This window comes from Rana temporaria, chromosome 11 (genome assembly GCF_905171775.1).
Source record: "Rana temporaria chromosome 11, aRanTem1.1, whole genome shotgun sequence".
NCBI lineage: Eukaryota > Metazoa > Chordata > Amphibia > Anura > Ranidae > Rana > Rana temporaria.
The window spans coordinates 157,383,704-157,410,766 of NC_053499.1; the positions used below are offsets into that span (position 1 = coordinate 157,383,704).

A 27,063-nucleotide genomic window follows, 5' to 3' on the forward strand; every position below is an offset into this window, starting at 1 on the left:
TCCTCGTGCACTTCCGCGTTTGCGCGTCCCCTGGGGCGCGCTCGCGGAAGTGTCCGTGCTCGCCGGGTCTAGAAGACCCGGCGCATCACGGATCACGGTAAATTGCCGCGAATCGCGGCTGTTTACCACGTGATCGCTCCGTCAAATGACGGAGCGATCACTTGTAAACAAACCGGCGTCATTTGATGACGCCGGTTCCTCCCTCTCCTCTCTGTACCGTTCGGTACAGTGCGAGAGGAGAGGAGGGGGGGGGAGCGCGGGGTGTCAGCAGTGCTGTGGCTGGATCTGTGACAACTGCAGTCACAGATCCAGCCATCCCTCCCAGCTCAGCAATACTCTGCCATACCCCCCATACTTACTCTGCCATACCCCCCGATACTCTGCAATACCCTGCGCGATACTCTGCAATACCCTGCGCGATACTCTGCAATACCCTGCGCGATACTCTGCAATACCCTGCGCGATACTCTGCAATACCCCAATACTCTGCAATACTCTGCAATACTCTGCAATACCCAAATACTCTGCAATACTCTGCAATACCCAAATACTCTGCAATACTCTGCAATACCCAAATACTCTGCAATACTCTGCAATACCCAAATACTCTGCAATACTCTGCAATACCCAAATACTCTGCAATACTCTGCAATACTCTGCAATACCCCAATACTCTGCAATACCCCAATACTCTGCAATACCCCAATACTCTGCAATACCCCAATACTCTGCAATACCCCAATACTCTGCAATACCCCAATACTCTGCAATACCCCAATACTCTGCAATACCCCAATACTCTGCAATACCCCAATACTCTGCAATACCCCAATACTCTGCAATACCCCAATACTCTGCAATACCCCAATACTCTGCAATACCCCAATACTCTGCAATACCCCAATACTCTGCAATACCCCAATACTCTGCAATACCCCAATACTCTGCAATACCCCAATACTCTGCAATACCCCAATACTCTGCAATACCCCAATACTCTGCAATACCCCAATACTCTGCAATACCCCAATACTCTGCAATACCCCAATACTCTGCAATACCCCAATACTCTGCAATACCCCAATACTCTGCAATACCCCAATACTCTGCAATACCCCAATACTCTGCAATACCCCAATACTCTGCAATACCCCAATACTCTGCAATACCCCAATACTCTGCAATACCCCAATACTCTGCAATACCCCAATACTCTGCAATACCCCAATACTCTGCAATACCCCAATACTCTGCAATACCCCAATACTCTGCAATACCCCAATACTCTGCAATACCCCAATACTCTGCAATACCCCAATACTCTGCAATACCCCAATACTCTGCAATACCCCAATACTCTGCAATACCCCAATACTCTGCAATACCCCAATACTCTGCAATACCCCAATACTCTGCAATACCCCAATACTCTGCAATACCCAATACTCTGCAATACCCCAATACTCTGCAATACCCCAATACTCTGCAATACCCCAATACTCTGCAATACCCCAATACTCTGCAATACCCCAATACTCTGCAATACCCCAATACTCTGCAATACCCCAATACTCTGCAATACCCCAATACTCTGCAATACCCCAATACTCTGCAATACCCCAATACTCTGCAATACCCCAATACTCTGCAATACCCCAATACTCTGCAATACCCCAATACTCTGCAATACCCCAATACTCTGCAATACCCCAATACTCTGCAATACCCCAATACTCTGCAATACCCCAATACTCTGCAATACCCCAATACTCTGCAATACCCCAATACTCTGCAATACCCCAATACTCTGCAATACCCCAATACTCTGCAATACCCCAATACTCTGCAATACCCCAATACTCTGCAATACCCCAATACTCTGCAATACCCCAATACTCTGCAATACCCCAATACTCTGCAATACCCCAATACTCTGCAATACCCCAATACTCTGCAATACCCCAATACTCTGCAATACCCCAATACTCTGCAATACCCCAATACTCTGCAATACCCCAATACTCTGCAATACCCCAATACTCTGCAATACCCCAATACTCTGCAATACCCCAATACTCTGCAATACCCCAATACTCTGCAATACCCCAATACTCTGCAATACCCCAATACTCTGCAATACCCCAATACTCTGCAATACCCCAATACTCTGCAATACCCCAATACTCTGCAATACCCCAATACTCTGCAATACCCCAATACTCTGCAATACCCCAATACTCTGCAATACCCCAATACTCTGCAATACCCCAATACTCTGCAATACCCCAATACTCTGCAATACCCCAATACTCTGCAATACCCCAATACTCTGCAATACCCCAATACTCTGCAATACCCCAATACTCTGCAATACCCCAATACTCTGCAATACCCCAATACTCTGCAATACCCCAATACTCTGCAATACCCCAATACTCTGCAATACCCCAATACTCTGCAATACCCCAATACTCTGCAATACCCCAATACTCTGCAATACCCCAATACTCTGCAATACCCCAATACTCTGCAATACCCCAATACTCTGCAATACCCCAATACTCTGCAATACCCCAATACTCTGCAATACCCCAATACTCTGCAATACCCCAATACTCTGCAATACCCCAATACTCTGCAATACCCCAATACTCTGCAATACCCCAATACTCTGCAATACCCCAATACTCTGCAATACCCCAATACTCTGCAATACCCCAATACTCTGCAATACCCCAATACTCTGCAATACCCCAATACTCTGCAATACCCCAATACTCTGCAATACCCCAATACTCTGCAATACCCCAATACTCTGCAATACCCCAATACTCTGCAATACCCCAATACTCTGCAATACCCCAATACTCTGCAATAACCCAATACTCTGCAATACCCCAATACTCTGCAATACCCCAATACTCTGCAATACCCCAATACTCTGCAATACCCCAATACTCTGCAATACCCCAATACTCTGCAATACCCCAATACTCTGCAATACCCCAATACTCTGCAATACCCCAATACTCTGCAATACCCCAATACTCTGCAATACCCCAATACTCTGCAATACCCCAATACTCTGCAATACCCCAATACTCTGCAATACCCCAATACTCTGCAATACCCCAATACTCTGCAATACCCCAATACTCTGCAATACCCCAATACTCTGCAATACCCCAATACTCTGCAATACCCCAATACTCTGCAATACCCCAATACTCTGCAATACCCCAATACTCTGCAATACCCCAATACTCTGCAATACCCCAATACTCTGCAATACCCCAATACTCTGCAATACCCCAATACTCTGCAATACCCCAATACTCTGCAATACCCCAATACTCTGCAATACCCCAATACTCTGCAATACCCCAATACTCTGCAATACCCCAATACTCTGCAATACCCCAATACTCTGCAATACCCCAATACTCTGCAATACCCCAATACTCTGCAATACCCCAATACTCTGCAATACCCCAATACTCTGCAATACCCCAATACTCTGCAATACCCCAATACTCTGCAATACCCCAATACTCTGCAATACCCCAATACTCTGCAATACCCCAATACTCTGCAATACCCCAATACTCTGCAATACCCCAATACTCTGCAATACCCCAATACTCTGCAATACCCCAATACTCTGCAATACCCCAATACTCCGCAATACCCCAATACTCTGCAATACCCCAATACTCTGCAATACCCCAATACTCTGCAATACCCCAATACTCTGCAATACCCCAATACTCTGCAATACCCCAATACTCTGCAATACCCCAATACTCTGCAATACCCCAATACTCTGCAATACCCCAATACTCTGCAATACCCCAATACTCTGCAATACCCCAATACTCTGCAATACCCCAATACTCTGCAATACCCCAATACTCTGCAATACCCCAATACTCTGCAATACCCCAATACTCTGCAATACCCCAATACTCCGCAATACCCCAATACTCCGCAATACCCAATACTCCGCAATACCCCAATACTCCGCAATACCCCAATACTCCGCAATACCCCAATACTCCGCAATACCCCAATACTCCGCAATACCCCAATACTCCGCAATACCCCAATACTCCGCAATACCCCAATACTCCGCAATACCCCAATACTCCGCAATACCCCAATACTCCGCAATACCCCAATACTCCGCAATACCCCAATACTCCGCAATACCCCAATACTCCGCAATACCCCAATACTCCGCAATACCCCAATACTCCGCAATACCCCAATACTCCGCAATACCCCAATACTCCGCAATACCCCAATACTCCGCAATACCCCAATACTCCGCAATACCCCAATACTCCGCAATACCCCAATACTCCGCAATACCCCAATACTCCGCAATACCCCGCAATACCCCAATACCCCGCAATACCCCAATACCCCGCAATACCCCAATACCCCGCAATACCCCAATACCCCGCAATACCCCAATACCCCGCAATACCCCAATACTCCGCAATACCCCAATACTCCGCAATACCCCAATACTCCGCAATACCCCAATACTCCGCAATACCCCAATACTCCGCAATACCCCAATACTCCGCATATATAATGTTTTGGGGTTCTATGTAATTTTCTAGCAAATAAATTGTGATTTTTCCATGTAGGAGAGAAATGTCAGAATTGGCCTGTGTTATATCCTCTGTGTTGAGAGGGACACAAGACTCTGGGCTGGTACAATGGATGTTTATTCAGTACAGCCTGTACACTGCAACATGCATCTCAGGACATTACATATCTCTCTGCTTCCTACATGTGGTCTCTCTAAGATGGCTACTATGCCCCTTGACCCTTGTCATCACTGCTGGGTGGAGCCAGCCTTAAAGTGCCAGTACATGTGAAACCCTTCAGGTATAACACCTTCCATCCATCCCTAAAAAAAAACAAAAAACAAAAAACAAAAACACAACAAAACAATAACAGGCACAAAACATTAACTGCTAACTGTCCAATAACAGTCCTCCAAACACAGGAGAATTACGGGACTTCAAGCTTGCGGGGTTAATATGTCATCGGATCACTTCCGTCGGCCCCGTCGAAAGTCTCGTAACCGCTCTTGCAACTGAAACCGGTCAGGAGGGCGACAGTATCGTTGAGGCCGGGCATCCAGCGATTCGGGACCGGAGGATACTGGGCTGGCCGGAATGGGTACCGGCAGGGCCAAGAAGGGATCCCCCAGCTCAGAGGGTAAACAGACCTCCGGACCAGAGCTGGAGGGCTCTGTTGGAGACGAGTTCAAAAGTTCAGAGTCCCCGCAATCATCAGTGTCTGTGCATCCTGATTCGCTGGGAGCAGATCCTTGAGACACTGGTGGTTCAGCCGGCATCAGGGATTCGGGCAGTTGAGAACGAGGACGCAGTTGGTCCGCATGACGTCTGCAAATGGAACCATCTTCCAGGCGGACCTTGTACATCTTGGGTCCCAAAGTCTCTGCAATGACAGCAGGAAGCCAACGGGTGTTGGAAGCCCCATAAGATCGGGCCCATACCTTTTGTTGGGCTGTGAATCGGGGGAGCTCATTGTGTTGGACCATCTTGTCTTGGGACTGTAGTACATGTTCCTGGACTGTTTGAGGGCGGAGCATATCCAAAACAGTCCATGGCTGCCGCCCCAGAAGGAGTTCTGCTGGAGTTTTCCCAGTGGTTGCATGTGGTGTGTTTCTGTAAGCAGAAAGGAAGGAGTCCAGCTGCTGGGGTGACAGGGACTGTTGTTTACTTGCAGCCACTGTAGCTTTGAAATAGCGTTTAAAAGTCTGCACAAACCGCTCTGCTTGACCATTTGTAGCCGGGTGGTAAGGTGCGGTCAACTTGTGCTTGATGTTGTGGGCAGTCAGGAAATGCTGAAACTCCTGACTGGTGAATTGTGCACCGTTGTCTGTGACGATTTCTCTGGGGTATCCAAACGTAGCAGCGAGATGTAACAGTATGGAAACCGTTGCCTTAGTCGTTGGCTGAGTAACAGGAATGACCTCAGGCCACTTTGAATGGGCGTCCACTATGATCAAGAAGGTGTGTCCTCTGATCGGGCCTGCAAAGTCCAAGTGTAGGCGAAACCAAGGAACCGTGGGCCAAGTCCAGGGCTGGACGCACCCTCGAGGAGGGTCTCTTGCCGTTTGTGCACATCCAGCACAAGCATTCACATATGTTGTGATATCTGAGTCTAGGTTTGGCCACCACACATAGCCTCTGGCCTTTTGTTTCATACGTGTGCTCCCGGGATGACCAGTATGTAGCAAGTCCAGAATGTGTCTCCGGAGGGTCTGTGGAATGATCACTCGGTCTCCCCATAAAACACAGTTGCCAGCCACAGTTAATTCCATACGCCTACGGAAATAAGGTTCATACTCCTGTGTGACAGTTGCAGGCCAACCGGAACGTACCCAGGAGAGTATTGTTTTCAGAAAGGTATCCTTGTTTGTATGGGCTGCTATCTCCCCAGAAGACAAGAAGGACAGGCTGGTGTAACGACAACTCTTGACCGGTGGAGAAGAGTCCATGGACCTCCCTGTCAGTCGGGACATAGCGTCCGCATTAGCATTGGCATCATGACCACGATACTGAATTTTGTAGCTGTATGCCCCCAAGAATAGGGCATAGCGTTGGAGGCGGGCCGCAGTAGTCTGGGAGATGCCTTTGTCAGGGCTAAAGATCTGAAGGAGTGGTTTATGGTCCGTCAGTATGGTGAATTCCCTACCATACAGGTAAAGATGAAACTTCTTAATTGCCCATATCAGCGCAAGAGCCTCTTTGTCAATGTGTGAGTAATTGCTTTCTGCTTTTGTCAAAGACCTGGAGGCAAATGCCACTGGTTTTTCTGACCCATCTGGTAAGATGTGAGATAGTACCGCCCCCAGACCATAGGGTGAGGCATCACAAGCCAAGGTGAGAGGCTTCTGGAGGTCATAGTGCACGAGCATGCGTGACGCCAACAGCTTCCGCTTAGAAACTTCAAAAGCACGTTGGCATGCAGCCGACCAGTCCCATCTGGAGTGTTTCTCCAAAAGCTTGTTCAACGGAAACAAGGTGTGTGCCAGATCTGGCAGGAATTTGTGGTAATAGTTCAGCAAGCCAAGGTATGATCGCAGCTGCTGGACGTTGGTTGGGGCTGGAGCTTTGACTAAAGCATCAACCTTGGCTTCCGTGGTGTGTATACCTTCTGCATCCACAAGGTGGCCACAAAACTCCAATTTAGGCACCATGAATTGGCATTTTGCTAAGTTCACTTTCAGGCCCTGTTCTTGGAGTCTCGCCAACACAAGCTCCACATTCTGCTTGTGTTCCTGGTCGGTCCGTCCTGTAATGAGCATGTCATCTAGCAGGCACTGAGTGAAAGGAATGTCCGCCAAAATCTCATCCATTTTTCGTTGCCAAATGGCTGGGGCAGAGGCTACCCCAAACACCATCCGATTATATTGATACAGTCCCTTGTGGGTGTTGATGGTCAGAAACTTGCGGGAAGAAGGATGGACCTCAAATTGTAAATATGCTTGTTTGAGATCAAGCTTGGTGAACTTTTGACCTCCTGCAAGAGAGGCAAAAATGTCATCTACTCTGGGTAGGGGATACTGGTCTATTTCCAGTTGAGAGTTCAGTGCCATGCGGAAATCGCCACAAATGCGCAAGTCCCCATTCGATTTCTTTACCGGTACAACTGGTGATGCCCACTCACTGTGCTCTACCTTTGAGATGACACCTTGTTCCTCCAGCCGACTTAGTTCTGCTTCCACACCTGCTCGGAGTGCGAAAGGTACTGTCCGAGCTTTGAAGAACTTAGGCTGAGCGTTGGGTTTCAGCTTGAGTCTCACACAGTCATGCTTTATTTTTCCCAACTGGTCATCAAAAATCTTTGGGAACCGCTGCTTCAGGGACACCACCCATCCCTCATTATCTCCTAATGGAATGGTAACGGTGTTACAGGGACTTATGGCGATGTCTGGCATACCAAAGTGAGCAATCCAGTCTCTCCCAAAGAGAGGGGGTCCCCCATTTTCTAGGATATATAATGGCAGTCTCTTTGTCTGACCCTTGTACAATACCTTTACTTTTGCGTAACCCAGTGGGTGGAGTATCTGTTTTGAGTATGTCTGCAGTTTGATTGGTGTTGGGCGGACAGTTTTTCGGGTCTGAAGTTGTCTCCATTGTTTCTGGGTGATAACTGAAACTGCTGCTCCTGTGTCTACATCCATCCTGAGTTTCTTTCCCTCAACGGTTACATCTACAGTCATTGCGGAGGGTGCTGAATGCATATGATGTATGTCTAACCTGTGGAGCACAGCCTCATCCTCTGACTCAGATGATGATGTGTATCTTCCCACCATATATGTCTTTGTCTTGGGGTTCAGAGGTTGTTTATCTCGCACCTTCTTGCTACGGCAAACTCGTTTCAGATGGCCGGTCCTACCGCAATTATGACAGGTCTGATCCTTAAACCGGCAGACTTTGTGGTCATGGTCTGTATTGCCACAACGGTGGCAAGCTGACTCCCGGCTTGGTGGGGGTCTGTAGTTCCAGTTTGCAGCAGTTGGCTTGACTGCTGTTCTGAAAACTTCCTGCTTCACCTCTTCCCTTCTGCTCTGGGGGTTCAATTCCTCTGTATCTTTCACAGCCATTTCCATCACTGAAGCTATCTTAATTGCCTTTGTAAGAGTAAGGTCTTTCTCTGTTAACAGTCTCTTTTGTGTTGACTCACAATTCAGTCCCATGACAAACTTATCTCTCAGTGCAGTAGGTAGGTAGTCCCCAAAAGAACAGGTCGAGGCTAGTCTGCGAAGGGCGAGCACATAAGCTTTAATCTCTTCACCTGTCTGTTGCTGCCTTTGATAGAAGCGAAATCTTTCTGCAATTTCTAATGGTTTAGGCTGGAAGTGATCCTCTAGCAGTGTCAGCAGCTCTGCCAATGTCTTAGCTGCTGGTTTTACAGGGGAAAGCAGATCCCTCAGAGTGTCATATGTTTTGGCCCCAACCACTGTCAGGAACACTGCTACTTGCCTGTTGTCTGGGATGGCATTTGCACTGAAATACTGTTCCAGTCTCTCAACCCAGGCACTCCAGGATGTCTGTTCTCCATCAAACTCACTTAATGTCCCGATTAATGACATTTTCCTGCTGGGATCTGTGATTGCTTTTATCCAGGTGACAATCCACAATGTCTTTGTCTCTCTCTCAGACTGATAGACACTTTGTAAATCCCATCCTCGTCGCCACTGTTATATCCTCTGTGTTGAGAGGGACACAAGACTCTGGGCTGGTACAATGGATGTTTATTCAGTACAGCCTGTACACTGCAACATGCATCTCAGGACATTACATATCTCTCTGCTTCCTACATGTGGTCTCTCTAAGATGGCTACTATGCCCCTTGACCCTTGTCATCACTGCTGGGTGGAGCCAGCCTTAAAGTGCCAGTACATGTGAAACCCTTCAGGTATAACAGCCTGGGTGTTCCAGAACGCCTGATGGCGCTCCCTGCATGTTGGGCCTCTGTATGTGGCCACGCCGTGTAAAAGTTGCACACATGGGGTATCGCCATACTCGGGAGGAATAGCAGAATGTGTTTTGGGGTGTCATTCGTGGTATGCATATGCTGTGTGTGAGAAATAACCTGCGAATATGACAGAAACAAGTTTTTTTTTTTTTTTTTTACAGAATTTTCGGTCGTTTTTCTTTTATAGCGCAAAAAATAAAAAACCCAGAGGTGATCTAATACCACCAAAAGAAAGCTCTATTTGTGTGAAAAAAAGGACAACAATTTCAAATGGGTACAATGTTGTATGACGGAGTAATTGTCATTCAAATTGTGAGAGCACCGAAAGCTGAAAATTGGTCTGGTCAGGAAGGGGGTTTAAGTGCCCAGTGGTCAAGAGGTTAAGGATTTGAGGCTGAAGTTTGGTAACTCGAACCTTCAGCTTCCTCCACATATTTTCTATAGGATTAAGGTCTGGAGACTGGCTAGGCCACTCCAGTACCTTAATGTGCTTTTTCTTGAGCTACTTCTTTGTTGTGTGTTTTGGGTCATTGTCATGCTTGAAGACCCATCCACGATCCATTTCAATGCCCTGGCTGAGGGAAGGAGGTTCTCACCCAAAATTTGATGGTACATCATCCCTATCCGGCTCCTCCCTCCCTAGAAAATGCCTCTCGGCTCCTCCCTCCCTAGAAAATGCCTCTCGGCTCCTCCCTCCCTAGAAAATGCCTCTCGGCTCCTCCCTCCCTAGAAAATGCCTCTCGGCTCCTCCCTCCCTAGAAAATGCCTCTCGGCTCCTCCTCCCTCCCTAGAAAATGCCTCTCGGCTCCTCCTCCTCCCTCCCTAGAAAATGCCTCTCTGCTCCTCCTCCTCCCTCGAAGATGTCTCTCTGCTCCTCCTCCTCCCTCCCTCGAAGATGCCTCTCTGCTCCTCCTCCTCCCTCCCTAGAAGATGCCTCTCTGCTCCTCCCTCCCTAGAAGATGCCTCTCTGCTCCTCCTCCTCCCTCCCTAGAAGATGCCTCTCTGCTCCTCCCTCCCTAGAAGATACTTCTCTGCTCCTCCCTCCCTAGAAGATGCCTCTCTGCTCCTCCTCCTCCTCCCTCCCTAGAAGATGCCTCTCTGCTCCTCCTCCTCCTCCCTCCCTAGAAGATGCCTCTCTGCTCCTCCTCCTCCTCCCTCCCTAGAAGATGCCTCTCTGCTCCTCCTCCTCCTCCCTCCCTAGAAGATGCCTCTCTGCTCCTCCTCCTCCCTAGAAGATGCCTCTCTGCTCCTCCTCCTCCCTCCCTAGAAGATGCCTCTCTGCTCCTCCTCCTCCCTCCCTAGAAGATGCCTCTCTGCTCCTCCTCCTCCCTCCCTAGAAGATGCCTCTCGGCTCCTCCTCCCTCCCTAGAAGATGCCTCTCGGCTGCTCCTCCCTCCCTAGAAGATGCCTCTCTGCTCCTCCTCCCTCCCTAGAAGATGCCTCTCTGCTCCTCCTCCCTCCCTAGAAGATGCCTCTCTGCTGCTGCTCCCTCCCTAGAATATGCCTCTCTGCTGCTGCTCCTCCTCCTCCCTCCCTAGAAGATGCCTCTCTGCTGCTCCTCCTCCCTCCCTAGAAGATGCCTCTCTGCTGCTCCTTCTCCCTCCCTAGAAGATGCCTCTCTGCTGCTCCTCCTCCCTCCCTAGAAGATGCCTCTCTGCTGCTGCTCCTCCTCCCTCCCTAGAAGATGCCTCTCTGCTGCTCCTCCTCCCTCCCTAGAAGATGCCTCTCTGCTGCTCCTCCTCCCTCCCTAAAAGATGCCTCTCTGCTGCTCCTCCTCCCTCCCTAGAAGATACCTCTCTGCTGCTGCTGCTCCTCCTCCTCCCTCCCTAGAAGATACCTCTCTGCTGCTCCTCCTCCCTCCCTAGAAGATACCTCTCTGCTGCTCCTCCTCCCTCCCTAAAAGATGCCTCTCTGCTGCTGCTGCTGCTCCTCCTCCCTCCCTAGAAGATACCTCTCTGCTGCTGCTGCTCCTCCTCCTCCCTCCCTAGAAGATACCTCTCTGCTGCTCCTCCTCCCTCCCTAGAAGATACCTCTCTGCTGCTCCTCCTCCCTCCCTAGAAGATACCTCTCTGCTGCTCCTCCTCCCTCCCTAGAAGATACCTCTCTGCTGCTCCTCCTCCCTCCCTAGAAGATGCCTCTCTGCTGCTCCTCCTCCCTCCCTAGAAGATGCCTCTCTGCTGCTCCTCCTCCCTCTCTAGAAGATGCCTCTCTGCTGCTGCTCCTCCCTCCCTAGAAGATGCCTCTATGCTCCTCCTCCCTCCCTAGAAGATGCCTCTCTGCTCCTCCTCCCTCCCTAGAAGATGCCTCTCTGCTGCTGCTCCTCCTCCCTCCCTAGAAGATGCCTCTCTGCTCCTCCTCCCTCCTTAGAAGATGCCTCTCTGCTGCTCCTCCCTCCCTCGAAGATGCCTCTCTGCTCCTCCTCCCTCCCTCGAAGATGCCTCTCTGCTGCTCCTCCTCCCTAGAAGATGCCTCTCTGCTCCTCCTTCCTCCCTAGAAGATGCCTCTCTGCTCCTCCTTCCTCCCTAGAAGATGCCTCTCTGCTCCTCCTTCCTCCCTAGAAGATGCCTCTCTGCTCCTCCTTCCTCCCTAGAAGATGCCTCTCTGCTCCTCCCTCCCTAGAAGATGCCTCTCAGCTCTTCCTCCTTTTTCCCCTTTTTAAAGAAAAGGGGAGCGTACTTCACATATATAAAAAAACAAAAAAACAACCACACACACACGTGTCACCAGACTGAGGGACAATGGTATCACAGCAGCTGCCAGCCTTGTCACACAGGTAAAGCACAGCATCACCTAATTTGTCACAGAGAAATGAGCCGTTGACAGGCTGCAATAGCTAAACAAGCAGTGAGCAATCCGGCTCTGTGGGTAATCCGGTGGGGAATGTGAGAAAATATGCAGCTGCGGACACTCCCTCTTCCGTCATATTTGCAAACTGTGAACCAGTCACTGTAAATAGAAACCCATTTAGACGGGTCCTCCTTTCCACCTAGAAGGGTGGAATGCCAGGGAATTTTATACTATACACTCCTCCCACCGTGCGCTGACCTTTTTTTGCCTTTTTCCATTGGTTGCATTCAACGTAAGGAAGTTGTATTCATCCCGAAAACAAAAAATATATTGCAACTTACAAATCCTTAAAAAGGATTTCCGCTGAAAAAAAAATATTAAAAAGCCAGCAGCTACAAATACTGCAGCTGCTGACTTTTAATATTAGGACACTTACCTGTCCTGGAGTCCAGCGCCGTTCGCAGCAGAGGACGAGCGATCGCTCGTCACTCTCCTGCTCCCCCCGCCATTCTCGGTGAGGGAACCAAGAAGTGAAGCGCTCCGGCTTCACTGCCCGGTTCCCTAGGGCGCATGCGCGAGTTGCGCTGCGCCTGCTGATTGGCTCCCGCTGTGTACTGGGAGCCGAGTGTTCCCAGCACACAAGGGGGGACGGGAGGTGACGTAATGCCCGCAGTCTGCCCGAGACTGTGTGGCCGGAAGTGGGTGAAAATACCTGTCTTTAGACAGGTATCTGCACCCCCCTGAAAGGTGTCAAATGTGACACCGGAGGGGGGGGGGGGGATCAGTGGGACTTCCACTTTAGGGTGGAGCTCTGCTTTAAAGTGGTTGTAAAGGTTTAAAATAACAAACATGTCATACTTACCTCCACTGTGCAGATCATTTTGCGCAGAGTGGCCCCCGATCCTCCTCTTCTGGGGTCCCACGGCAGCTCTTGTGGCTCCTCCCCACATTAGATAACCCCCTAGGAGAAGCTCTCTCCCGAGGGGGTTACCTTGCGGGCGCGCTCCTAGCTCATACACTTGGCGTCCATAGAAATACTATCCAACCTAAAAACACTGAGGCATCATTCACACTTGTGCGACTTTGAAATGCAACTTTGGATGGGTGTGACTTGGATGTAACTTGTTGGACCCACTGTTGCATGTAAAACAATCAGGTACGACTTTCATGCAACTTTTGAGGGTTAACATTGAAGCCTATGGCCCTCAAGTTGCATGAAAGTCGGACCAAACAGGTGCATTTTCTACTTTGAAGTCGTTGCAACTTTAACCACTTAAAGGGTCAATAAAGGAAATTTTTTTTTTAGCTGAAATGACTGTTTACAGGGCATAGAGACATAATAGTTAACTGATTCCTTTTAAAAATGATTAAAAATTGATAAAAAAACAATCATATAATGTGCCTGCAGTGTAGTTTCGTTTTTGCTGTTGTTTGCTGGTTCTCTGATGTACAGAGAGCCACTAGAGGGCAGTCAGCCAATAGAGAGCAGTGATACTTTGTCTAAAACTCCTCAGCACCAATCCAGTTTCGTTTTACACACAGTAATCACACCTCCTTGATTAGTGACCACCGTGAGAAATCTCCCAGTACTGTGGTTATCAGGAAACAGGCAACCAGGAAGTGTCCAAAACAGAGAGGATTTACAGCAACATGAAAGCAAAAACGAACAATGAGGACATGAAACCAGGACTGCAGCAAGGTAAAGGAAGCTATTTAGCTAAAAAAAAAAATTCCTTTAGTGACCCTTTAAGGACCGCCTCCTGCACATATACGTCGGCAGAACGGCACGGCTGGGCACAAGCACGTACAGGTACGTCCTCTAAGTGCCCAGCCGTGGGTCACGGGCGCGCTCCCGCAACCTGGTCCAAAGCTCCGTGACCGCGGGACCCGATCGCCGCTGGAGTCCCGCGATCGGTCCCCGGAGCTGAAGAACGGGGAGAGCCGTGTGTAAACGCAGCTTCCCCGTTCTTCACTGTGGCACCGTCATCGATCGTGTGTTCCCTTATATAGGGAATCACAATCAATAACGTCACACCTACAGCCACACCCCCTACAGTTAGAAACACAAATGAGGTCACACTTAACCCCTTCAGCGCCCCTTGTGGTTAACTCCCAAACTGCAATTGTCATTTTCACAGTAAACAATGCATTTTTTGCTTTGAAAATACACTCGGTCGGAAAATGACAATGGTCCCAAAAATGTGTCAAAATTGTCCGAAGTGTCCGCCATAATGTCACAGTCACGAAAAAAAATAAAAAAACGCTGATCGCCGCCATTAGTAGTAAAAAAAAAAAAAAAATTAATAAGAATGCAATAAAACTATCCCCTATTTTGTAAACGCTATAAATTTTGCGCAAACCAATCGATAAATGCTTATTGCGATTTTTTTTACCAAAAATCGGTAGAAGAATACGTATCGGCCTAAACTGAGGAAAAAAATAATGTTTTATATATTTTTGGGGGAATATTTATTATAGCAAAAAGTAAAAAATATTGCATTTTTTTTCAAAATTTTCGCTCTATTTTGTTCATAGCGCAAAAAATAAAAACCGCAGAGGTCATGAAATACCACCAAAAGAAAGCTCTATTTGTGGGGAAAAAAGGACGCCAATTTTGTTTGGGAGCCACGTCGCACGACCGCGCAATTGTCATTTAAAGCGATGCAGTGCCGAATCGCAAAAACTGGCCAGGTCCTTTAGCTGCCTAAAGGTCCGGGTCTTGAGTGGTTAAAGTGCATATATATGAATGGTTATCATTGTAAAACATCGGGTACAACTTGTAATGCGACTTTCATGTTCAGCGTCGCATGCCTAGTCACACAAGCATGAATGGGGGGGTCTAAAATGCATCGATCATGTACAATTCTGTCCACCATGGAAGGCATGAACATCTCTTGTCGCCATACCTTAGCTTTGTGCACGGCCTCCTGGTTGCCTTTAAGCTGCACCCATATTCTCCCCGGCACCTTCTGCCCCGCTTGGTGGTCGTAGCCGACATTTTCCAAGGACTGTAATACTGTAAACACCACCGGGAACAGAATCTTCACTTGGGCTTGGCTGTCCTTCAGCAGTTGTTGATTTCCAGGGAAGGTGAACTCGTCCACCACCTCTGTGGGGGGGTCATTGTCTTCCTTGTTTGTTCCCGGGACTCTGGCCATCCCTGTCCTTGCTCATCCAGGAAGACTTTTCATCTTGGGTGCTGCAGACCTGAGAAAGTCACAAAAGTCTCGTTATTCCGTTTAAACCATCTGGTAACACGCAAAACAAGATTGCAATGGCATAGAGTAGACAAAACCTATATAAAAATATTTTTTTTTTTTAATTAAAGCGGAGTTCCGGCCACAATTTCACTTTTTAAATATAAATACCCCTGTAATACACAAGCTTAATGTATTCTAGTAAAGTTAGTCTGTAAACGAAGGTCCGTTTTGTTAGGTTGTTACATCATTTAGACACTTTATAAAATAGAAATTGACTGAGGCCATCTTAAGTGTGGGCATCATGAAGCCAGACTGTATGACTTCCTGGATTTCAGCCTTGCAGATCAGGTTTCAGCATCTGTACTGTCCAAGTCACATGATTCTTTGAGACTGGGGAGTGCACAGACTCCTGGAAAGTTACACCCACTACATTCCCAGGAGTCTGTGTGGTGCATTAAGCACCTAGGTGCAGGAAGTGGGAAGATTAACTATTCTGCCTAGCAACAACACTTTGAAGGCATCTAAAAAAAAAAAAAAAAAAATTTCTTAAAGGACTAATGACATTTTTTTTTTTAAAACTACTGATGTAATGTTATATTTATGGGTGGAACTCCACTTTAAAATTATATATATTTTACACACACACACAAAGACACACGTGAATCTGCACTTCCGCCTTGGGGGTGTGTGCAAATTTCCGCCACAATATCGCAGCCCCACTATAAAAGTCACTGATCGCCACCACTACTAGTAATTTATAAAATAAATATATAAAAATGATTCCATTAAAATATACCATAGTTTGTTGATGCAATAACTTTTGCACTAACCAATCAATATACGCTTATTGGGATTTTTAACAAAAATATATAGCAGAATACATATAGGCCTAAACTGATGAAGAAATTTGACTTAGAGGAGAACTTTTTTTTGCTGAAATGACTGTTTACAGGGTATAGAGACATAATAGTTAACTGATTCCCATATAATGTACCTACAGTTTCAGTTTCGTTTTTGCATGCCGTTTCCTGCTTCTGTGATGTACAGAGCCAATACAGGGCAGTGATGGTTTGGAAAACGAAACTGATTGGTGCTGAGAAGTTTTAGACACACGGTAATCACACCTCCTTGATTAGTGACCAGAGAGAGAAATCTCCCAGTACTGTGGTCATCAGGAAACAGACAACCAGAAGTGTGGAGTTCAGAGAAGAATTACAGCAACTTGAGATCAAAAACCAACAATGAGGACATGAAAACAGCACTGCATTAAGGTAAAGGAAGCTATTAAGATAAAAAAAAAAAATACCTTTACAAAAAGACTTTTATTTTATTTGTTTTATTAATTGGATATGTCATAAAAATATATATATATATATATATATACACACACACACTTTTTTTTACAGCATAAAAGAAAACACCAAGAGAAAGCTCTATATGTGGGGAAAAAAATTACATGGGGGCCTCCTTGTGATAGCAAAAAATAAAATCACACACACACATCTCTCAGTAAATATTTAAAACAATATATATATATATATATATATATATATATATATATATATATATATATATATATATATATATATATATATATATATATATATATATACACACACACACACACACACACATAAATAAATATATATATATATAAGATAGAGAGAATATCTCAAATATTTAAAAAAAATTAAATAATTTTATATATTATAAATAAATATTTGATATTTATATATAATCAATAAATATTTAATATAATTTGTTTTTAATATTTACTGAGATAGAGATATCCATCTTTAAAAAAAAAAAAAAAAAAATATGTAATACATCAAAAAAGTAATAATAAAAAAAATCTAAAAACACTCCTCAGCCCCCATGCAATACATGCAAAGGTAAGCGCAGGCCCAGGTCCCACACATGTATGTAAACAGCCACTGCACCACACACAAGGTTAACGCTGTGAACAGAGTGTTACCAATAACAGGGACAGCAAATGTTTAAATTCGATCAAATTGCAAATATTCTTCTCGATGGAACCCCTGGGTGTGTGTGTGTGGGGATCCTATAAACCTTTACACATCCCGATCTCCATACAAGTCAGGTTGAGTGATTATGCACAAGTAGATATACAGACTGTAACTGTATGGATCTCCCCGGATCAATAACTAAAAATAATCCATAATTCATGTAAACTATTAACCCCCGATACCAAAACATTCCCATTATATCACAACAATGATCTCCCCCGGGCAGATTCCATAAACACTCGTAACTATGAGTACAGTAAACCGACACCCATTTCCTCATAGTGATACTTTAAATATAAGTGACCGTCACTTTAAATTAACCCTTTCACTGCTTTTTTTTTTTTTTTTTTTACATCACACAATTTTAGGACTGAAGAGAAGTTAAAACCCCCAAAACATTAGTTTGGATACTTCAAAAAAAGAAGTGACTGTTTTTTTATATGAGCCCTCAGCCCTGGTTCACGTTGGAGCAATTTGGCATGCGATTTGACATGTCAAAATCGGCAGCAATTGCAGCGTCCAAATCGGTGCGGCGCCGCACCGATCCCCAAAAGTAGGTTTCTGTACTACCTTAGGCGACTTCGGGGGGGGGGGGGGCGATTTCCATTGACATCTGTGCAGCAAACCGCACAGATCTCTCGAAAATCGCCCCCCGAAGTCGGGACAGACATGCGGGAATGAAATCATGCGGGTTCAGCTGAACTTGAACGATTTCATTCCCGCTGTCTGCCCCCCCCCCCCCCCACACTTATTCTTCAGTGCGATTTCATTGCCACTCACAACTTAATTTAAACAGAAGTCTACGCAAGTCGCAAAGAAATAAGTAAAAATAGGGATTTTTTTTTTTTTAGGTTGAACTTGATGGACTTGATTGTCTTTTTTCAACCCGACTATGTAACTAAAAGAACCGGTTTCATAATCGCTGCGACATTGAATTGTGGCGATACGAATGGTTCCATTGTCAGCCATAAGGTGCGACTGTCATGCAATTTGAAATGGTCAAATCATACAAGTTGTACTGGAGTGAATGGGGGGGGGGGGGGGGGGGCGGGGGTTCGGTTCACACCAAAAGCAGTCCAGTGCGTTTTCTTTGTGCATCAAAAAAATGCATGGACAATAAATTATATTAAAGCGGGAGTTCACCCAATCAAGTTTTTTTTTCTCTTGTCCCCTTAGATTAATGCTCGTTTTGTCTAGGGGAATCGGCTAGTTGTTTTAAAATCCGAGCCGTACTTACCCGTTTTTGAGATGCATCCTCTCCGTCGCTTCCGGGTATGGGTCTTCCTTCTTGATTGACAGTCTTCCGAGAGGCTTCCGACGGTCGCATCCATCGCGTCACTAGTAGCCGAAAGAAGCCGAACGTCGGTGCGGCTCTATACTGCGCCTGCGCACCGACGTTCGGCTTCTTTCGGAAAATCGTGACGCGATGGATGCGACCGTCGGAAGCCTCTCGGAAGACTGTCAATCAAAATAGGTACGCCCAGTCCCGCAGCCCATACCCGGAAGCGGCGGAGAAGATGCATCTCGAAAACGGGTAAGTACGGATCATATTTTAAAACAACTAGCCGATTCCCCTAGACAAAACGAGCAGGAATCTAAGGGGAAAAAGTGTTCGCTATGGGTGAACCCCCGCTTTAAACAAAAAAAAAATCCTAGTATATATCCCATAGTTTGTAGGCGCTATAACATTCATGCAAACCAGTCAATAGACACTTATTGTGATTTTATTACCAAAGACAAATAGCAGAATACATATTGGCCTAAATTTTTGAAGAAATTTTATTTACTGTATATACTAGAGTATAAGCCGACCCGAATGTAAGCCGAGGCACCTAATTTTACCACAAAAAAAAAAAAAAAAACTGGGAAAAATGTATTGACTCGAGTATAAGCCCATCTGCATGCCTCACTGTGCCCATCCCTCACTGTGCCCATGCCTAGACTGACGTTTAACATGGGAGTCTATGGAAGGGGTGCCCGGGTTTGAAAAATCGGTGCTCCCCGGCCGTAGGTCTCCCAGACAAAAAACTTTGCACACTTGTAGAGGAGCAATGCGGCTACATGTGTGCCAAGGTCCCGGTCCACGGGACCTATGACCAGCCGGTACCGGGTCCCCAAAGTCACCAGGGAAATTACCGTTTAACATGGGAGTCTATGGAAGGGGTGCCTGGATTTGAAAAAAAAAAAAAAAAAAAAAAATCGGTGCTCCCCGGCCGTAGGTCCCCCAGACAACAAACTTTGTACACTTGTAGAGGAAGAGTGGGGGCTACACGTGTTCCTACGGCTGGCCGGTACCGGGTCCCCAAAGTCTAGGAGATGAGGCGCAAAAAGGTAACTCGCGTATAAGCCGAGGGGGGCATTTTTAGCACAAAAAAAGGGCTGAAAAACTCGGCTTATACTCGAGTATATACGGTATATTATTTTTATTTATTACTTATTGGATACATTTTATAGCAAAAAGTTAAAAATATTTTCAAGTTTTTCCGTTAATACTGCAAAAAAAAAAAACACACACACACACACAAAACAAAAAACTAAAATTAAATGCAGGAGGTAAATCAAAATACCACAAAAACAAAAAATCTCCATCTAATATTATGTAGCATAATACATTAGAGATGCACCGAATTTTCTGCCGTCTAAACACATCGGCCAAAAAATGGTGTTATCGCATTTTAATGATGAGAAAAAGGTGCCAATAATGGCACCGAAAACGCACACGTTTTGTTTTTGTTTAATAAATATTAAATTAAAAAGTCGAACATAATACAATTATATCTAAAAATATAAATATTTTTTTAAAAACTGTTATTTACGTGTTTTTGGCCAAGTACACTGCATTTTCGGTTTAGCTCTAGAACACATATTGGCCCAAATCGATGGAACTTTGATTTTTTTTTACTTGATATATTGCAGGCCTCGACAAAATCCAGGCGCCAGGTCGCAATTGTGACAAGAAATTGTGATCTGGCGCAAAGCCGCGGCCTCAATTACCAGCCGTGGCGGGGGAGGTAGTGGCGCACAGAGGCACAGGATCCTGTGTCTCCGTGCGCCTCCACCGCCACGCGATCTAGGCGGGCCCACGACGGCCGGTAATTTAGGCCGCGGCTTGGCAGCCTTGTGAAGGCCCAAGCTGCCTTCTGTGACCTGGCGCCATCTGGTGGTGGCCGTTGGCATTACATGTAAAACAGCAGTGTGTATTTTTACTGTTTTCACTGCTATTTCCTTTCCCTCTAATTAGAATCCCCAAACATTATGTATATTTTTTTATTCTAACACCCTAGATCAGGGGGTCCTCAAACTATGGCCCTCCAGATGTTCAGGAACTACAATTCCCATCATGCCTAGTCATGTCTGTGAATGTCAAAGTCTCATAATGCCTCATGGGAGGTGTAGTTCTGCAACAGCTGGAGGGCCGTAGTTTGAAGACCCATGCCCTAGAGAATAAAATGGCGATCGTTGCAATACTTTCCGTCACACCGTATTTGCGCAGCGGTCTTACAAGCGCACTTTTTTTGGGAAAAAATCACTTTTTTTAATTAAAAAATAAAACAGTAAAGTTATCCCAATTTGTTTTTATATTATGAAAGATAAGGTTACGCCGAGTAAATTGATACCTGACATGTCACGCTTCAAAATTGCGTCCGCTCGTGGAATGCCGACAAACTTTTACCCTTTAAAATTCTCCATAGGCGACAGTTAAAAAATTCTACAGGTTGCATGTTTTGAGTTACAGAGGAGGTCTTGGGCTAGAATTATTGCTCTCGCTCTAACGATCGCGGCGATACCTCACATGTGTGGTTTGAATACCGTTTACATATGCGGGTGCTACTCACGTATGAGTTCGCTTCTGCGTGCAAGCTCGGCGGGACGGGGCGCGTTTTCTGGCTCCTAACTTTTTTAGCTGGCTCCTAGATTCCAAGCAAATTTGTCAAACCCTGGTATATTGTATAGCAGAAAGTAAAAAAATGAAATGGTCGCTCTTTTTTTTTTATTCATAGCGCAAAAAATAAAAACCGCAGAGGTGATCAAATACCACCAAAAGAAAGCTCTATTTGTGGGAAAAAAAGTACATTCATTTTATTTGGGCACAGCGTCGCAAGACCGCGCAATTGTCAGTTAAAGCGGCGCAGTGCCGTATCGCAAAATGTGGCCTGATCGTATAGAGGGGGGGGGGGGGGTAAAACAGCCCTTATATGTGCATTGTTTTGTTTTTAATGCCCGTTTGAATGAAGCTTGAGGTGTCCACAGGCGTAGTGGCCGGGGGCAATGCGGCGTAGTGGCCAGGGGGCAACGCGGCGTAGTGGCCAGGGGGCAACGCGGCGTAGTGGCCAGGGGGCAACGCGGCGTAGTGGCCAGGGGGCAACGCGGCGTAGTGGCCAGGGGGCAACGCGGCGTAAGGGGCACGCGGCGTGGTGGCCGGGGGCAAAGCGGCGTGGTGGCCGGGGGCATGCGGCATAAGGGGCGCGCGGCGTAGTGGCCAGGGGCAATGCGGCGTAGTGGCCAGGGGCAATGCGGCGTAGGTACGAGTGATTGTAAACAAGCCATGACAGAGCCCCAGGTGACAGCAAACCCCCCCCGCAGGGTTCTAATCCCCCCTCCCCCCCCCGGAGGGTTCAAATCCTCCCCGCCCCCCCTCCCCTATATGAAAAGTAAAGAAGAAGGTGGTGTCTGGACATAGACGGTGAGATAAATAAGGAGAAGCACTCACTTGGTTGCAGCGTTCCCGGGGCGAGGTGAGAGGAGATCTGACAGACCGATGTACACAGACAGGTTTGTTATGTTAGGAGGGGGCGGAGTCAGCCCCCCCCCCCCCGGGAGGAGGCGTGTCAGAGCCTCCTGTGTATACAGAACGTGAGATGACAGGAGGTGACCCCACCCTCCAGGAATGCCGGAAATTTGGGTGAAGTGACACCAACGGCAGCACAGAAAGTTTTTCACTTTATTTATGCACAGAATGTTTTATGGTGAAAACCCCTGAAGTCTTTACAAATACTTTAGGTTGTCCGTATTCTATATACAATCTGATTGTACAATCGCCTATAAATCTACCATGACTGTAGTATGAGGAGACCAGTACACAATCCCTTCACTTATTAGGCAGTGTTGGATGTATGGGGGATTGTACAGATTGTACCGCGAGCCCCGGAAATTATTATAAACAACATAAGGCTGCATTCACACCTGAGCGACAAAACGCCCGACGCTTCTGCCGCTAGAGGGGAGAATTCCCATTGCTGTCTATGGAGATGGTTCACATCTCATAGACGCCGAACGCCTGTCGCCTGAAAAAAAGTCCCGGACCCTTTTTTTCAGGCGACATTGGCGTTTGCCCATTAACAGCAATGGGAAGACTTTGAAAAAAAAATCTCATGAGACCAAAACTGGCAGTTATAAAAAACAGACATAAAAGGTATAACCTGGGGGGGGGGGGGGGGGGGGGGGGCTGAAAAGTGGGTGTATATTTTTTTTTTGGGGGGGGCAGGGTCTGATAAGTGTGTGCGTATGTATATATATTGGGGGGGGGGGGGCTGAGAAGAGTGTGTGTGTGTGTGTGTGTGTGTGTGTGTATATATATATATTTTGGGGGGGGAGGGCAGGGTCTGATGAGAAGTGTGTGTGTGTATATATATATATATATATATATTTTTTTTTTGGGGGGGGGCAGGGTCATATGAGAAGTGTGTGCATATTTGGGGGGGGGGCAGGGTCATATCAGAAGTGTGTGTATATTTGGGGGGGGGCAGGGTCTGAGAAGAGTGTGTGTATATATTTTTTTTTTTGGGGGGGGGGGGGGGGTTGAGAGGAGTGTGTGTGTGTGTACGTACATATATATATATATATATATATATGGCAGATGTATATATATTTTATGGGGGGTGGGGTCTAATGAGAAGTGTGTGTATATATATTTTGGGGGGGCAGAGTCTGAGAAGAGTATATATATATATATATATATATATGTTTTTATATTATTATTATTATTATTATTATTTGGGGGGGGGCAGCAGGGTCATATGAGAAGTGTGTGTATATTTGGGGGGGGGGGGGGTCTGAGAAGAGTATGTGTGTATACATATATTTTTTTTTGGGGGGGGGTTGAGAGGAGTGTGTGTATATATTGGGGGCAGATATATATATATTTCATGGGGGGGGGGGGGCAGGGTCTGATGAGAAGTGTGTGTGTGTATATATATATATTTTGAGAGGGGGGGCACTGTCTGAGAAGTGTGTGTGTATATATATATATATTGGGGGAGGGTTTGAGAAGTGTATATATATTTGGGGGGGGGGGTGTCTGAGTGTATATATATATTTTGTATTGGGGCCCTGTATAGATGTACACTGTGTGTATATAAGGTGTAATGAGTAGGGGGGTGTACATAAATACAGTGTGTGTATTGTTGGGGGGGTCCTGTATATAAATACAGTGTGTGTATTGGGGGGGGGGGGTCCTGTATATAAATACAGTGTGTGTATTGGGGGGTCCTGTATATAAATACAGTGTGTGTATTGGGGGGGTCTTGTATATAAATACAGTGTGTGTATTGGGGGGGTCCTGTATATAAATACAGTGTGTGTATTGGGGGGGGTCCTGTATATAAATAGTGTGTGTATTGGGGGGGGGGGTTCTGTATATAAATACAGTGTGTGTATTGGGGGGGGGGGGTGACGGGCGGTATATGAGTGCAGTCAGCTGGGTTTATATTTGGGGGGTGTCCTGTATTATCCTCTATACTGACCCCCCCCGGGGTGTAGAGCCCCCCCTGTACGTAAAACAGAGAGGGGGGAGGTCTCACCGTTTGTAATTCCCCGGGAATCCTCTCCGCGCCTCTTACACTTCTGTCATCTTCCGCGTACTCCTAATAAACGAGGCTGGCCGTTTCTCCCAGAACGAGGCTTGGAACGCACAGCCACACTCTGATCTCCCCGGCAACCCGGAAGAGGAAGTGAGGAGAGCGCAGAAACTACATCTCCCGTCATCCCCCGCTCTTCCCTCTCTCTATACTGTCCTTGGAGGCTGACAGTGCACTTGTCATTATGGATTTATTGCTATTATTATTGATTTCCTATTATTGACCCCCATGTTGTTCACACCTAAGGGTAAAAGAAGTGTTAATGCCTAAGCATAATATTGCAACTTTGACAGGTGTTAGTAAAACTCGCACAGATCATCAAAATGACTTTATTATACTGCAGGTTTTTTTTATTTTTTTCAGGACAAGCTGGGCTTTCATTTGATGGTAATCTGTTTTGGATATCTCCTGATTATTTTTTTATTTTACAAGGAAAAATGGTCCAAAACAGTAAAAAAAAAAAATTAACGGGTAACTCCACTTTCATAGGAAAAAAAAAGTCATATTGTGATTGAATGTTATTAAAAATTCCCTTTCTCTTTGAATGTGCAGCCGCTGTAATTTTCTGTAAAATGCAATATGGCCACCTGGAGGCGCTCTGTACACAGATAGTAAATAGAACAGATTGGGGTTCACCCGTGGTAAAGTCAGCTGATTGGACATGATTTGGAAAGGCACATCCTTGTCTATAGAAGGTCCCACAGATAACAGTGCAGATCCGCGGATTGCCGCCGCAGTCACAGCATCATGAAAGGCCGCGGCTTCGGCCTAGCTCCGGAGCCGCGGCCATCTTGGTACACCCAGCGTGGCGGCCCTCCTCTCTGTTTATACCCACAGAGGAGGAGGGGCCCGCGCTCATGGGACACACACCGCTCTCTGGTGTCTGTACTACGGGGGGCAGGGGGGGGGGGTCTGTACTGTGGAGGGGGGGTGTCTATACTGGCGGGAGAGGGGGTCTGTACTGAGGGGGGTGACACTATTTTTTTTGCACCAGTGCCACCTGCAAGTGCCAATTAGTGCCACTTGCCGTCCAGTTCCATCTGCCAATGCCACCTGCCAGTGCCAATAACAGTGCCACCATCCAGTGCCAATTAGTGCCACCTTCCATCCAGTGCCATCTGCCAATGCCACCTGCCAATACCAGTGCCACCATCCAGTGCCAATTAGTGCCACCTTCCATCCAGTGCCACCTGCCAGTGCCAACTAAAGCCATCAGTGCCACCTGCCAATGCCAACCAGTGCCATCTGCCAGTGCTAACTATTGCCATCCAGTGCCAATTAGTGCCACCTGTCAGTCAGTGCCAAGCAGTGCCACTTGCCAGTGTCACCTGTTAGTGCCACCTGCCAGTGCCATGTGCCATCTGCCAGTGCCATCTGCCAGTGTCAATTAGTGCCACCTGCCAGTGCCAATAAGTGCCACTTGCCAATCAGTGCCATCTGCTAGTACCATCTTTCAGTGCCATCCAGTGCAACCTGCCAGTGCCAATAAGTGCCACCTGCCAATCAGTGCCTTCTGCTAGTGCCATCTTCCGGTGCCAATTAGTGCCATGAGCCAGTGCCACCCAAAAAAAATAAAATCGGCCTAAAATATCGGCCGCAAAAATCGGCATCATATATCGGCCATCAGCCGCGCCGATTTCTAAATATCGGCATCGGTCAGAGAAAAACCCATATCGGTTGACCTCTATTTACCTCCTGGAAAACGCTCGCTGCTCTCACGGAATTTTTCCTGCAATAAATACTACAATGTCGCGCGCCTTTCAAGTGCTGTTTATATCTTTAGTTCCTGTAGTGCTCTTTGGCCGGTTGGCTGTAAAGAAGACAAGCAGGTTTGTTTTTGGGAATTACCCGGTTGGTATTTGTCCTGACTCATCAAATTGTGACAGGCAAAGTTATTTTCGGCTACCTGATTCCTTCTTTTGTCTCTGATCTGACTAAAAGGCGCTAAAAGGTCAAACGCGGCAGCTACACAGATTGCATCAAACTGGAAAACAGGTTGGCCGGTTGTTCTGTACCAACCGGCTACTTCCTTTTTCTTCTTCAAACATTGTAGACTTGGTCTGCCAATGATTAGGGTATTGATGTGCCCTCTACGATCTGCCCTTCTGCGTCAATTTGTTCTTTACCGTGCATCAGTGGCAGGGCTGGGACAAGGGGTGGGCAGGAGGGGAGGCTGCCCTGGGCACTGTGGTATTATGTGAGGTGGGGGGGGGGGGCACCACAAGCAGATTGGGGAGGGGGATTTATGTTGGGAGGGGGAATTTGGGTGGCAGCAGGGGGTAAGAGTTGCTCTGGGAGGGGAGATTTGGAGGGATTTGTGTTGGGAAGAGGGATGGGGGGGGGATTTTTACTAGGAGGGGGGTTTGTGCTAGGATGGGGGAAGTGGAATTTGTCCAGGGAGGGGGGATCTGGAGTTTGGAGAGAGGATTTGTGCTTGAAGGGGAAATTTTAGGGGTAGAGGATTTGTGCTAGGAGGGGGGCATACTGGGAGAGAGAATGCGAGGGCAAAGATTTGTGCTGGGAGGGGGAATTTTAGCAGGGGGAAGATTTGTGCTGGTAGGAGGGGGAATTTCAGCAGGGGGCAGATTTGTGCTGGTAGGAGGGGGGAATTTTTGCTTAGAGGGTAAGCATGCATTTTTTTTTGTGGGGGGGGGGGCATGG

At 46.7% G+C, this 27,063-nt stretch overlaps 1 protein-coding gene across 2 annotated transcripts in view; it reads right to left on the reverse strand.

The window, feature by feature from the left end:
* Nucleotides 1-24,477, reverse strand: part of N4BP1 (NEDD4 binding protein 1) — a 47,331-nt gene extending 22,854 nt beyond the window's left edge. Inside the window, exons 1-2 of one of the 2 annotated variants that reach the window (XM_040329513.1) lie at nucleotides 24,346-24,477; nucleotides 15,225-15,525 (exon numbers count right to left, since the gene is read on the reverse strand). In XM_040329513.1, coding sequence (XP_040185447.1) covers nucleotides 15,225-15,476 — 252 coding nt within the window. In that variant the 5' untranslated portion in view covers nucleotides 15,477-15,525; nucleotides 24,346-24,477. Of the gene's footprint in view, nucleotides 1-15,224; nucleotides 15,526-22,256; nucleotides 22,328-24,345 lie in introns of those variants that run through there. The other variant, XM_040329514.1, reaches the window with a different exon arrangement.
* Between the last annotated feature and the right edge of the window lie 2,586 nt (nucleotides 24,478-27,063).